Source organism: Molossus molossus, unplaced genomic scaffold (assembly GCF_014108415.1).
Source record: "Molossus molossus isolate mMolMol1 unplaced genomic scaffold, mMolMol1.p scaffold_m16_p_6, whole genome shotgun sequence".
Classification (NCBI taxonomy): Eukaryota; Metazoa; Chordata; class Mammalia; order Chiroptera; family Molossidae; genus Molossus; species Molossus molossus.
In genome coordinates, this window is record NW_023425399.1 from 86963085 (window position 1) to 86977913 (window position 14829).

Here is a 14829-nt window from a genome sequence, read left to right on the forward strand (position 1 = left end):
CACCTGAGAACCTAGGCTCCCACCCCAGACCTACTGAGTCGGTGGGTCCCAGCAATGAGTAGTTTAACAAGGCCTCCTGGGGATTCGGAGGCATGCCAATGATCTGGGGGGAAACCCAAGAGGACCGGATGAAAGTTAGAATGGAAATACATCAGTGAATCTAATTGAGAGATAGGGGTGGAGGTAACTAAGGAAGAACTCATTCTGTAGCCAGGAAATCTACTCTGCCGCATGGAGCTTTCCTGAAAGATGTTTTCCGACATTCACGTCAAAAAACGGCATAGGGGAAGGGATCTGTCGCCGGCTCACCAAGTCCCTCGCCACAGTTCCGCAGGTGTTCTGGTGTTAAAGCTTAGCCACCCCCCCAGTGCTCACCCCCACCCCGCCGCCACCGCGCCGCGCGTGCGCAAGTGCGAGGCCCCCCGCTCCATAGAGCTGAGCAGTCCTCCCAGATTCCTAGAGCGGACCCGGCGACGGCCGGTTCCCGGAGTGTGAGGCTTGAGAGCGGCCTGCAGAACACCTCTAGGTATGGGTGATGTCAGCTCTCGAGAGGCGGAGGAACTGTTGATCTAGCCTTTCAAGCGGCCTCGCGGCGCTGCCAGGGAATCCTGTGCGGTTCCTTGAGGCCATGGGAGAGTCAAGGCCACCGGAGTCGCCGCTGGGCGTGGCTCCTAGGCTCCGCGAGCTGGTTCGGTTCTTGGCCTGGAGTGCTGTTGGTATCCGGTCAGTACTTGCTGGCCCTTGGGTTCATTTGAATGAACATCGGAAATGGGGGGCGGGGGGGGGGGTGGAATCAGAAGCGTGGATGCATCCACGAGAATCAGCCGACAGCGCCTGGAAAGAGCAGTCTGAATGTGTGAGTGTTGGAAGAAGGGGAAGGAAGGAGGAAGACGGATCGCGATGATGCTTCAGTAGTGTTATTTGGGTATAGGAAGGGAAGCGAATCACAGAGTGTTAACCTCTGGGGCATAATTGTAAGATTTCCGCCCTTGTTTTGTCTTTCCAGTTTTGCCCTTATTTTGCTAGCATTAACCACCAATGATGTTTAAATATCTCTAGACTTGGAATGGAGAATATATGCCCAAGAGGAGTAATGCCTGACTCCTGGATGACGAGAGAGGAAGCGTAATAATTTCTGAGAGACAAGCACTTGGGAATTAAATGAGATTTTGTTTCCTCCTTTACTTCTTTTATATCTAGAGGATGTTTCTGGTGGTGTAGTGTAAAAAATTATATCTCAAGTCTCCGCAATGTTTCGCTCCCAAGCCCAGTGGTGCCCAGTTGCCTCCAGGTCTCAGACCCCTACCGGGACCAGAACAGCTTATTGAGGAAATGGTAATTTTCCAGTTGCTCCCAGAGCTGTCCATTGTCCAGTTGCAGCCCATGGAGATACAGTTCAATTATGAATCTCAACACCACCACCTTCTGTCAGGTGAGAAGCAGTGTATTATGTCTTTCTTAGTGGTTTTGGGGTCAGGGGGGTGTCACCATTGCTATGTTAGTGTCTTCAAGTGCTATTGGTATTGAAGAATTGCCTACCTCTCACTCTGTTAGGCAGTACCATCTCTTTAGTACTGCAGGCACAGTCACATGACTTTATTGTGAATTCTGGCAATCAAATTCTGATGGAATTCCTTCTCTCCATTTAAGTCCCCCAAATCATCCATTTTTCCCATTATAATCACCTTATCACCAATCTGTCAGTGTTTAAAATCTTTTCAAGTCATCTTTCTCATTTACTGTAGGGCAGTAGTTAAAAGTTTTGGAGTCTGCCCCAGCCGGGTGGCTCAGTTGGTTGGACCGTTGGCCCTGTACACTAAAAAGGTTTTGAGTTTAATCCCAGTTGGGGTGAGTACAGGAATCAACCCATCGATCTCTCTCTGTCTCTGTCTCTGTCTCTGTCTCTGTCTCTGTCTCTGTCTCCCTCCCTCCCTCTCCCTCCCAGAATTGGATTTTGACGGCCTGGATTCAGATACTAGCTTTGTCATTAACTAACTTTAGTAAGTTACTTTTTTTATGATTCTGTTTACTCATTTTGTAAGTGTATACTAATTCATATCTTGGAGGTTATTTTGAGGATTGTGTCTATCTATTACTCCAAAAAAAGGACCCCAAAACTTAGTGACCTAAAAGATCAGGCATTTTTAAACTATGTCATTTTCTTATGGTTCTGTAGGTCATCATCTTGGACTCAGTTCAGCTGGGCAGTTTTTTTCTTCTGGTCTTGCCTGGGATCACTCATATAGTCATCTAGTGGCCCAACTAGGACAGGATCGAAGCCAGTACCAATTTTATATGTCTGGCTGTTGGTGCTTTCTATGGCTTGGGTGACATATTTCTAGCAGACTAACTCAGACTTTTACACAAGGCCACTAGTTTCCAAAATCAGGCAGAGAACAAGCCCTGGGATGCAGGCAGAGGGCAAGCCATAACTGCAAGGAGGAGGCCCAATTCTGCAGTGATTCTCAGGAAATCACTGGGATGCAAAGCACTTTTCTAACCTGTTTGTGTTACATTTGTTAATATGTCATTCACTGAGCAAGTCACATAACCATTTCCACAGTCATTGTGGGTGAGAACTACACAAGGATAGAGATTTGGGGAGATAGGATACAATGGGATCTATTACTACCATAACAAACACTACAAGCACTAAATGAGATCCTGTATATAAAACTCTGAGAACAGACCTGGCTGGTAGTAAATTCTTTATAAATACTAGCCACTGTTGTTTTTAGTAAGATAATTTTGACCCCAACTTTGTTCATATGTTCTATAGGGTCTCATCATTTTTCCTTCTTTTTCGTTGTAGTCTTCCCATTGCTGCTGTATTTTCTATGAAATTCACTTCCGTTATACATTTCTTTTACTTTAGATCTTCTGCCTTTTTTTAGTTTGGAAGCATCTTTATTTTATTTCTCCCATGTTTAGAATTTGTCTTTCTTTAATAATTTGTTCTAAGGCATCTAGCTCTCATCTTTCCTGAGAATCACTGCAGAAATTGGGCCTCCTCCTTGCAGTTTTACATAAATTGATATACATATTACATCTTTTTATTTCTCTTAGAGTGTGTATAAAATAACATTTTTAATTATAGAGTAATATAATTATACTAAAGTACGTTTATAAAATGTAAAAAGGCACAAAACAGAAAGTTTAAATAACCTGTAATTCCACCTTGAGAAATAGTCACTGCTAACATGTATATATCATTCAAATCATTTAATTAACTATTCAGAAAATACTTGTCGTTGATAAATGTTTATTGCCCGGCTGGTGTGGCTCAGTGGTTGAGCATCGAACCATGCTCCAAGAGGTCGCCGGTTCAGTTCCCAGTCGGGGCACATGCTTAGGTTGTGGGCCCAATCCCTGGTGGGGGGCATGCAAGAGGCGGCCTGTTGATGTTCTCTCTCATTGATGTCTCTCTCTCTCTAAAAAAATCAATAAAGAAAAAAATCACAGCTTATTATTATTGACCATATAATATTATTATTAATTATTGAGGGTTTACTCTGTGCTAGGCACTGCTCTACATATGGGGGATATAGCAGTGAATTGAACAGACAAGACTTGGCCCTCAAGGGCCTTACACAGGAAATAAATAAATATGCAGTATAGTATCAGGTAGTAACAGTGGTTGTGGAAGAAATAAACCAGAATGTATCAGTCAATATTCTAGCAGAAAACAGATGGCTCATTCAGTTGGGGTAATTCAAAGTTTCATGAAAAAGATAGGCAAGCCCTGGCCAGGTGGCTCAGTTGGTTGGAGTGTCCCATATACCAAAAGGTTGCGGGTTCAATTCCTGGTCATGGTACTTACCCAAGTTGTGGGTTCAATCCCCATTTGGGGCTTGTACAGGAGGCAGCTGATTGATGTTTCTCTCTCATACTGATGTGTGTGTGTGTGTGTGTGTGTGTGTGTGTGTGTGTGTCCCGCTTCAAAGTCAATAAACATACCCTTCTGGGGGGAAAAAAAATAGGTAGGATTATAGAAATCAACAAGGGATGGAGAATAGCCTTGGGGAAAACAACTATGAGGAGCAATTGCTACTTTTAGGCCTTAAGTTACAAAGGGAGAGATTAATTACCAAACCCTGCAGTGGGGAGCTTAGTAGGAGCTATGGCCTTAGCTAAAAGAAACATGATTACTTCATTTCCGGGCCTAGGAAGAGAGAAGCCAGGATGTAGGGTAACCAACTCATCCCAGCTTGCCTGGGATTTAGCACTGAAAGTCCCATATCCTGAGAAGCTCCTCTGTTTGGGGCAAACCAGGACAGTTAGCTGGTCACTTTACCATTCTCCTCCCACTTTTGGTCAAATCTAATTGCAAGCCTGAAGGCATGGAACCTCAAGTAATGTAGTCCATAAACTGATGTCAGCCTCCTGAGGCACAGAGCAGGGTGAACAGTAGATCTTTTGGGGGAGGGAAAGGAAAATATCCATTAGAGTCCACCCCTTTTAACTTATAATATCCACTTTTGTCCTTCGTTTGGATTGTTGTGTTCCCAGCACAGCAGAAAAACAAAGTCTTAAGCTACCATATCATTGCAGGTTGACGTATATAATTAAATAATACTTCCACTTGAAACCTAAAACTTCACTGTGACCAGTGCTTTTCATATAAGGAAGTGAGGAAAAGGGTAAAAGACACAATTAACAAAATATAAATGCTTCAGTTTTTTTTTTTTTGTTTTTTTTTTAATCCTCACCCGAGGACATTTTTCCATTTTTTGTTCAGGTAGAGTGAGAGGGAGAGAGAGAAACAGAGAGAGAGACAGAAACATCGATGTGAAGGGACACATCGAGTGGCTGCCACCCGCACAACCGACCAGGGCCGGGGACAAACTGCAACCGAGGTACGTGCCCTTAGCGGGAACCGAACCCGGGTCTCTCAGGACCGCAGGCCGACACTCTAACCGCTGAACCAAACCGGCCAGGGCAAATGCTTCAGTTTTTGCTGTTCACAAGTCTAAGTTGATAATCATAACTCTCTTCGTCCATCACCCACTCCATATTACTTTTATTCTCTGCCAGAATCTCAGTGACACATTATTTTACCTGGTTAAGTAATATAATCCTGCTTTCCTGGATGATCTGAGCCCTTGGTGATCCTGTCCCTTTCAGGTTACCTTAGTGTACCATTGACTGGGCCAATTAGATATGAGAGAATGAAGAGGCTCTCCAGTGGGTCCTCTGAGTTCCAGACATATTCTTCTGCCCCCCCTATTATGTAGCAGCAACCAATTCCCTATTGGTAATTAGTATCAGTCATCCTGGTCAGTAGAGTGGCTCCTTCTCTGCTTGTTGGTTCAGCAGCATGAAGAGCCCAAAATGCCACTAGAAGGAAGTCTCGGCTTCATATTTAATAAAATCATAACCTTGTTCCATGGTAGAAGTATTTCTCCTTTGAGAGCCAGAACCTCAAACCCACCAAGCCCAAGCTTATGAGGATAAGAAGTAAAAATAATGTAAGTGGATTATTAGGGATATAGTAAGAGGAAACATTCTTGCTATTTCTTTACCCTTAGTCCCTATACCCATGTATTCTGGGGGAAAAATACTGTTTGATTTCCTCTGGTTTAAGGTATATTGCATCCTGTACAACAGCACCCCCAAACTTGGTAGTGTTGCCTAGCTGATTCCAAAACTGAATCTTCAGCAAACATTTCATCATTATCGCAATCCATGTCTGGATGATGGGGCATGTAGTAAGACCCTGAATTATATAGGTATGAGCTCACCGCTGTACTTCTTTCCCTATAAAATGACTCCATTGGAGGCAATATTGAATAGAATACCAGGGTAATAAGTATAGCCATGGTATTTTAAGTCAATGCAAATTCATACCTGGACTATGTATTTAGTCCTTTGAAAGCAAATTGCCACCCCTCCATGTTAGAAGGGGTCGAACATAATGAATCTTCCCCTAAGTGGCTGGCTATGATCACTTTGTACATGAGTTCATTGGGAAGGCATTGGTAAAAGGGCTGATTGACATTCATAATGTGAATCATCAAGTCCATCTGATTGGGAGGCTTCTCCATAGTGGATGGTCTTTGGTGAGGATTCATATGCAACAGAAATAAATTCATTCTTTACTCATTCTAGGAGGTCCATCCTCACACTTTTCCTCCACAATCCTTGTTTCTAGTCTTCCAGTCTTATTCTTTCCAGGTAACTAATTAATCAGATAACCGCATTAGTCACTACCCATTAGTCAATATAGACATGTATTGTAGGCAATGTCGCCTTCCATGAAACGTAGACAACTAATTGTATACCTGAAATTGTGCCCACTAGGAAGATTTGCCTTCACTGGTATTTTTGAGACCACAGCAGGGTGTAAGTGAAAGCTCTTGCTTTCAGCTTGTGCCCACACATGGTCAGACTCATCTGTAAACCAGTTCTCAACTTTTTTGATCTCTGTTAACTGGTAGTAGGGAATTCCCATCAGGCCATGAATATAGGTTGAAGGATAGAAATAGTAGAAACAGGAACAGGCACTATGAGAATCTGAGTCACTAGCACATAGAATTTACTTGTCTTCCAGACTTGGTTTCACAATGGAATGAATGTAGGTTTGTATGTCCAATTTTATGATTTGTTGTACTAAATAACAACTAGTACGTAGTGGTCAGTTTGTAATAGTCACTTGGCACTCTGTGGTCAAGCATTAAGTCTATCAGTGCCCAAGAGCAAACTAGGATATTCTTTGGTATCTGTTGCCTCAAAATTTAGGGTTCACCAAGCAATGTACCTCTCTGGTGGGAGATATAAATGAAGCGAGAGAACAAGCCATGTGACTATTTAAGAGAAGAGTGTTCCAGGCAGAGGGAATAGTAAACACAAGAGGTCCATGGATGTATATCAGGAACAGAGTGAACCTGGGCTAGACTGGTAATAGGGGTGGTGGAATAAAATGAGGACAAAAATATGCCAGATTCCTTCTAAGCCGTAGGAAGAATTTGGAATTTATTCCCAGTTTAATGGGAAGCCATTGGAACTCTTTTTTTTTTTTTTTGCATTTTATCTTCAGATAGAGCAGGAGGGAGAAAGGGAGGAAGAGAGAGAGAAACATCAAGGTGAGAGAGACACATCGAGTGGTTGCCACCCACACGACCGCAACCGGGGTGGCAAACAAACTGCAACCAAGGTACATGCCCTTAGCGGGAACTGAACCCAGGACTCTCTGGTCCACAGGCCGATGCTCTAACCACTGGAACTCTTTATATAGGATAATAACATAAAGATCACTCTGACTGTTATATGGAGGATAGGAGAAAGGTAAGTTAGCAAGAAGAAAGCAGATGTTTTAAGAAGAGAGTAATCAACGGTGTCAAATAAATCAAGAATAAGGTCAATTGACCATTGGATTTGTCAAGATAGAGCTTATTAAGTACTTTAATAATTGTAGTTTTAATGTAGTAGAGATAAGAGCTTGATGCAATTAAAAAAAGATTAAATGTTGGTTAGAATATAGAGCAATGTTAACTCTTTTTTTTTTTTGCAACTCACTCAGACTTCATTCAAATATCAGGAAGTGTGGGTGCACAGAGCGTAAAAGGGCTCCGACCTGGGGTAGGGATAGCTGCGGCTCCAGCTTAACGGTATTGGGAGGTCAGCACGGTGCTCACGGAGGCAAAAAACTTGTCCAGGGAGGCATGGGTGGCAGGGTTGAAATCAGAGGGGTGGTGGCTGGCCAGAGTCACCAGCAGGCAGTGGCTCAGGAGCTTGAAGTTGACAGGGTCCACACACAGCTTGTAGGCATGCAGGTCGCTCAGGGCCGACAGAGCACCAGGCAGGTTGTCCATGTGGGCCACAGCGTTGGTCAGGGTGTCACCCACCTTCTTGCTGTGACCCTTGACCTGGGCAGAGCCGTGGGACAGGTCAAAGCGGGGGAAGTAGGTCTTGGTGGTGGGAAAGCTCCGGAACATCCTCTCCAGGGCCTCTGCGCCATAGTCGCCAGCACTGCTGCCAACCTTACCCCAGGCGGCCTTGACCTTGCTTTTGTTGTGGGGGGACACCACCATGGTAGCTTCTTTCTGAGTCTGTGTATGGACCAGAAGGGTCGAGCAGTGTTAACTCTTATACACTCCTGATGGAAGTGTGAATTGGTTTAACCACTTAAAATATCTACTTGAAGACCCAACAGTTCTATTTCTGATATAGATATACCAGCATATTCGTATTGACATTGTTTGTAATAGCAAAGTGTTATTGTCCATTGAAGGAGGAGAATGGGTAAATAAATTGTGGTGTATGACACGCTATAGTAGTGAACATGAGTGTACTACAGCTGTGCACATGAATATGGATGAATCTTCCAAATACAATGTTTAGCAAAAAAGCAAGTTGTAGAATACATGTGGTATAATTCCATAAATGTCTAAAGTTTAAAAACATACCGTTTTTGTCTGCTAGGGCTGCCATAACAAAATATCACAGACTGAATAGCTTAAACAACACAAATTTATTTTCTCAAGTTCTATTCATTAATTTTGGTTATCTATGCTTTCTTCTAGAAGTTATAGTTTTAGCTTTTATGTTTAGGTTTATATTACATTTCTAGTTAATTTTTGTGTATAACGTAAGGAAAGAGCTGGGGTTAATTTTGGTCATTATGATGTCCAGTTCTAAAATATTTAGTTGAAAAGAGATGGTCCTTTCACCACTGAATTATCTCTCAAGTCTGCTGATGATCAGTTGTACATGTATGTTTGGATCTATTTATTTGCTCTCAGTCCTATACCATTAATGGGTATGTCTGTCCTTATGCCATTAACACACTGCCTTGATTGCTGTAGCTTTATAGTAAACCTTGAAATAAAATAGTGTAACTTCTCCATTGTGTTCTTTTTCAAAATTGTTTAGACTCTTCTGTGGCTTTCTATATAAAGTATAGAATCAGCCCTGGCCAGTCTGGCTCAGCGGTTAGAGCGTTGGCCTGCGGACCAGAGAGCCCTGGGTTTGGTTCCCGCTAAGGGCATGTACCTTGGTCGCAGTTTGTCCCCGGCCCTGGTTGGGGTTGTGTGAGTGGCAGTCACTCAATGTGTCTCTCTCATATCAATGTTTCTCTGTCTCTTCCTCCCTCTCTCACTCCTGCTCTATCTAAAGATAAATGCAAAAAGGTTCTCAGGTGAGGATTTAAAAAAAAAGTTTAGAATCACCCTGGCCGGTTTGGCTCAGCGGTTAGAGCATCAGCCTGCGGTCCCGAGAGACCCAGGTTCGGTTCCCGCTAAGGGCATGTACCTTGGTTGCAGTTTGTCCCCGGCCCTGCTCAGTCGTGCAGGTGGCAGCCACTCGATGTGTCCCTTTCACATCGATGTTTCTCTCTCTCTCTCTCTCTCTCTTCCTCTCTCTCCCTCCCACTCTACCTGAACAAAAAATGTCCTCGGGTGAGGATAAAAAAAAAAAAAAAAAATTTTAGAATCAGTTTGTCAATTTCTACAAAAAAAGACTGCTGAGATTTTGATTGGGGTTGCATTGAATTTATAGATCAATTTGGGAAGAATTCTACCATTCTGACAATATTAAATCTTTCTATTCATCAATCATGGGATATATTTCTGGTTATTAGGTTTTTTTTCATTTCTCTCAGCAATGTTTTAGTTTTCATTGTACAAACATTACGTATATTTTGTTGAATTTCTTTTTAAGTATTTCATTTTTTGATACAATTGATTAAAATGTTTTGAATTTTCATTCTAATTGTTCATTGCTAGTATACAGAAATACAATTGGTTTTTGTATATTGCTTAATAAACTCATTTACAAGTTCTAATAACTTTTTTGAGACACTTTAGGATTTTTTATATATGTGATTGTGTAGTCTGTAAGTAAAGACAGTTTGATTTTTTTTATTTGTATGTTTCAAACATTTGTTTATGTCTTATTGCATTGGCTAGGAATATTGAATAGAAGTTGTACAATGTTGAATAGATGGAAAGAGAGGGCATCTTTGCTTTACCCCCTTGTTCCTAGAAGAAAAACATTCATTATATAACTATTAGTATGATGTTAGCAGTTGGTTTTTCTTTGCTTTTTATTGGAGAAGTTAATTTACATATAACATAGTTGATGTTTGGATTTAAATGTACCATCTTCTTATTTGTTTTTATTTATCCCATGTTTTGTTTCTTTTGTCTCCTTTTTAGCCTAATTTTGTATTATCAGGTTTTTCGTTTTAACTTTTTAAAATTAATTTATTGTTTATACATTCTTTTATTGTTATTTAATGGTTACCCCATAGCAGCCTTTCTCTGATGTGATTCTGTGAGAGAATTTAGCCCAAGTGCTCTAAGGCATCCATTGTAAGTAATGTGTTAATGACTCTCCTCTACATCTGTTGTGCTACTAGCTGTATATCATTTTTTGGGAGAATTAAGAAAATGGTCACTCAGATCATTTTGTTTTATTTTCTTATGGGACCCTGGTTGAAAAGGGCTGCCTTAGAAATTACAGCATACAGCCCTGGCCGGTTTGGCTCAGCGGTTAGAGTGTCGGCCTGCGGTCCTGAGAGACCCGGGTTCGGTTCCCGCTAAGGGCATGTACCTCGGTTGCAGTTTGTCCCCGGCTCTGGTCAGTCGTGCGGGTGGCAGCCACTCGATGTGTTTCTTTCACATCGATGTTTCTCTCTCTCTGTTCCTCTCTCTCCCTCCCACTCTACATGAACAAAAAATGGAAAAATGTCCTCGGGTGAGGATAATAAAAAAAAAAAAAGAAATTACAACATGCACATTTAATATATTACATTTTATCTTGATTTACTACTTCTAGGATAATCCAAAGACCTTGTAATATTTTAGTTCTATTTACCTCCCTCCCATTGTACTATTTCTTGCCATGTATTTTAATTCTACATATATGGCAAATTCCATAATATGTTCATATTGCATAAATCACTCAATACACACTTAGATTTTCCCAGATAAGTTACTTTTTCCAGTGCCCTTTGTCTTTGGAGGGAAGACGCCTCCACTTGAAGGCTTGGGATTTGGAACTTTAGCCTTTAAAATAATCAGTGTCATATGTTCAGCTCTCTAGACCATATGCATTCTGACAATGATGTGCCTTTTACAGTAAACACCACTTAACACTGGGCTGACGATCAAGAAATGCAGTGGAGCCCTCATGCTCCCTACCATACAGACATCTGGTATTGTTGAGCATAGGAATGGCCTCAAAAACCAACTCAACAGAGATTTCTGACCCCACCTCTCTAACCGTTTCCTGTTTACACATCTTAATAAGGAGGTTTGATCAGTAAATTTGGCTGATCCAAAAATGGGATCATGCATTCTTGGCCACTTCCTTGGTAATAATGAGGACAAAAGAGATGGAGGATTATCTGTAGACCTATTTTTGATAGTTTAGGATTCTGTCTTGACCATTCCTGGGCATACTGTTGCTTTCTTTAACCTAATAACAGCCTCTGACCAGCCTGGTTGGTGTACCCTCCCAGTGACACCTGGGTGCAGCTGCCTCCTCCCACTTTTCCTCCACCCACTCTACTCTTTCACACTGTTTATTTTATGAATATTCATAAATTGCTTGTGTATCAGCTCTAATGTAGTCAGACTTTCCTAGTCACTGTGATTACATTTTGGTATTCCCAGGTCTCCTGTGACAAACCATGTATACATCAAATCCAGTAAGCCACTTCTCTGAATGGTTATTGTGATCCATTACTTATTGATTCCTCCTAGTTTTCTTCTCAGAGGATAATGTTGTGTTTTTGTAGCACTCCCACATTGTGATAACATTTTATAGGTAACTCCTGATCTGTTTCATCTGAAACTTTCTTACGTCTGGAAAACACATTCCATTTGGATTTTGTTTATTGTTCTAGATGGTGAGACTAAGACCAAGATTGGAGAACTGGCTTCAGAGGAAGAAATTAGAGCAAAAACTGAACTATTGACTGAAGAGTCTCACAACCCAAGAGACAGTGTTTTCCAGGATTCTGAATATAGAGAATTCTGTGAATATGGGGATAAATTAAATGAAAAGGATCAGAACCTCTTTAAAAGAAGACAACATGACTGTGATGAATGTGGACAAAGCTTTGCTTGGAGTACAAGCCTTATTAGGCATCAAAGAACCCATTGGGAGAAACCCTATGAATGTGATAAGTGTGGAAAGGCCTTTAGTGTGAGCTCAGCTCTGATTCTGCATCAGAGAATTCATACTGGCGAGAAACCCTATCCTTGTAATTGGTGTATTAAAAGTTTCAGTCGGAGCTCAGATCTTATTAAACATCAAAGAGTCCACACTGGTGAAAAACCTTATAAATGTGATGAATGTGGGAAAGCCTTCAGTCAGAGCTCAGATCTTATTATACATCAGAGAATCCACACAGGAGAAAAACCCTATCAGTGCAATCATTGTAGTAAAAGTTTTAGCCAGCGCTCAGACCTGGTTAAACATCAGAGAATCCATACTGGAGAGAAGCCTTATACATGTAACCAGTGTAACAAACATTTTAGTCAGAGTTCTGATGTTATCAAACATCAAAGAATCCACACTGGGGAAAAACCATATAAATGTGATGTGTGTGGAAAAGCCTTCAGTCAGAGCTCAGATCTTATTTTGCATCAGAGAATCCACACTGGGGAGAAACCATATCCATGCGATCAATGTAGCAAAAGTTTCAGTCAGAACTCAGACCTTATTAAACATCGAAGGATCCACACTGGAGAGAAACCCTATAAATGTAATGAATGTGGGAAGGCTTTTAATCAGAGCTCAGTCCTTATTCTGCACCAGAGAATTCACACTGGAGAGAAACCCTATCCATGTACTCAGTGTAGCAAAGCCTTCAGTAGACTTTCAGATCTTATTAATCATCAACGAATTCACACTGGAGAGAAGCCTTACCCATGTAACCAGTGCAGTAAAATGTTTAGTCGAAGATCAGATCTTGTTAAACATCATAGGATTCACACAGGTGAGAAACCCTATGAATGTGATGAATGTGGGAAAACCTTTAGCCAGAGCTCCAACCTTATTCTACATCAGAGAATCCACACTGGAGAGAAACCCTATCCATGTAGCGATTGTTCTAAAAGCTTTAGTCGTCGTTCAGACCTCGTTAAACATCAAAGAATACACACTGGAGAGAAACCATATGCATGTAATCAGTGCAATAAAAGTTTTAGTCAAAGCTCAGACCTCACTAAACATCAGAGAGTACACTCTGGGGAAAAGCCCTATCACTGCGATAGTTGTGAGAAAGCCTTCAGTCAGAGTTCCGACCTTATTCTTCATCAGAGAATCCACACTGGAGAAAAACCATACCCATGCACACAGTGCAGCAAAAGTTTCAGTCAGAACTCAGACCTCATCAAACACCAGAGAATCCACACTGGGGAAAAACCATACAAATGTAATGAGTGTGGGAAGGCTTTCAGTCAGTGCTCAGCTCTCATCCTACATCAAAGGATCCACACTGGGGAGAAACCATATCCATGTGATCAGTGTGGCAAAAGCTTTAGTCGGCGCTCTGACCTCATTAACCATCAAAGAATCCACACTGGTGAAAAGCCATCCAAATGTGACACGTGTTGGAAAGCCTTCAGCACATGCACCGAGCTTATTGAACATCAGAGAATCCACACTGGGGAGAAACCCCACAGGTGTATTCAGTGCAGCAGAAGTTTCACCCAGCTCTCTGAACTTATTGATCATGAGAAAGTCCATTCTGGCCAAGACAATCTAAATGTGACAAATGTGGGAAAACCTTTAGTGTATACACCGACTTTATTCAGTACCAGAGACACTATACCAGAAAAAAAGCTTATGAATGCTATTGATGATTATGAAAAGGGTTTTAATCAATGCTCAACTCTTGTTCTACATTAAAAAACTACAGTGGAGAGAAAACATTGATTCGATTTTTATAATGAAGGTCTAACTCAGAGCTCAGACATTACTAAAGAAAATTTCTGAGGAGGAATCCTGTGTGTCGTGGGGAAATGTTCAATGTGAATAAAAATTTTATTGAATGTCGGCAACAATGGAAAGAAATCCGTGTCTGTTATAAGAAAAGCTATAGTCTTATCCAATACAATCCACAAAAGGAGAGTTTTAACAGTATTAAGAACCTTATCAGATACTGTAAAAATCAGTGTTGTGGGATGTGCAATCAGAACTTAGAAATAAATTTGTTTATTATAAACTCACACCTTTAGTGAGCCCAAATTATTACATATCGAAGAAGTTGTTTTAGATAATGTAGGGAAAGTTTAATTCCTTCCATAATTTAATTAGCATTCACTCTGATATCACACTTATCTGCTGACAGCTGGAGAGTTCTACCTTATGCTAACACTGGTTATCATTGAATCCCCTGTGTGTGAACACCCTATGCTATTCTGGTATTAAATTTATTAACTACATAATTCCAGTGTAGTTATAAAAAATATAATTCTCAAAAAATAATTTTTGGTCTAGTTTTGGTTTTCCTAGTGAAAAGGAGTTTTTAAAGTTCCTGTGATCACAGCAAATATGGATTTATTTTTCTCTCAATAATGAAGCCTATAAACTTTAGTGGTTTGAAATCATTTCTTCAATATTACCATTTAATCACAGCTTCTGAATAAGCAAAAAAAATTCCATGTCATTGTGAAGATTTCTATATTACTATATCTTGTCATCTATAGATTGAACAAAATGATAATTATAGTAATATTCCCATGACTAATCTATGTAGCATATTCTGTTTTAAAAGACCTACCTAGTGATTTTTTTAAATGGCAACATTTCCTCAGTCTTTTTGTTGATTTCTGACATACATTGATAATAGGCCACATATGTGCAAAGTTTTCTACT

The 14829-nt window shown here is 40.9% G+C and overlaps 2 protein-coding genes across 5 annotated transcripts; one reads left to right on the forward strand and one right to left on the reverse strand.

Moving 5' to 3' along the window:
- The first annotated feature begins 489 nt into the window (after positions 1-489).
- On the forward strand, positions 490-14622 carry LOC118619050 (zinc finger protein 271). 4 transcript variants are annotated; one of them, XM_036245713.1, is made up of 3 exons: positions 490-723; positions 1267-1432; positions 11849-14622. In XM_036245713.1, exons 2-3 carry the CDS (start codon positions 1333-1335, stop codon positions 13858-13860), a joined length of 2112 nt encoding a protein of 703 aa, XP_036101606.1. In that variant the 5' UTR covers positions 490-723; positions 1267-1332; the 3' UTR covers positions 13861-14622. The 4 variants fall into 4 exon arrangements, with proteins under 4 accessions (XP_036101606.1, XP_036101608.1, XP_036101609.1 ...); XM_036245715.1 differs by having other exon boundaries at positions 1348-1432; XM_036245716.1 differs by lacking the exons at positions 490-723; positions 1267-1432 and adding an exon at positions 823-856.
- LOC118619056 (hemoglobin subunit alpha-like) lies at positions 7596-8030 on the reverse strand. Its single transcript, XM_036245727.1, has one exon. The coding sequence runs from the start codon at positions 8028-8030 to the stop codon at positions 7602-7604; it is 429 nt and encodes a 142-aa protein (XP_036101620.1). The 3' UTR covers positions 7596-7601.
- Positions 14623-14829: the final 207 nt, after the last annotated feature.

What these genes read in the sequence shown, in the direction of transcription:
- LOC118619050 (XM_036245713.1), top strand. Translation starts at nt 1,333, where the DNA reads ATGGTAATTTTCCAGTTGCTCCCAGAGCTGTCCATTGTCCAGTTGCAG. An exon ending in ACACCACCACCTTCTGTCAG is followed by an intron (nt 1,433 to 11,848) that starts GTGAGAAGCAGT and finishes TTATTGTTCTAG; the next exon opens with ATGGTGAGACTAAGACCAAG.
- LOC118619056 (XM_036245727.1), bottom strand. Translation starts at nt 8,030, where the DNA reads ATGGTGGTGTCCCCCCACAACAAAAGCAAGGTCAAGGCCGCCTGGGGT.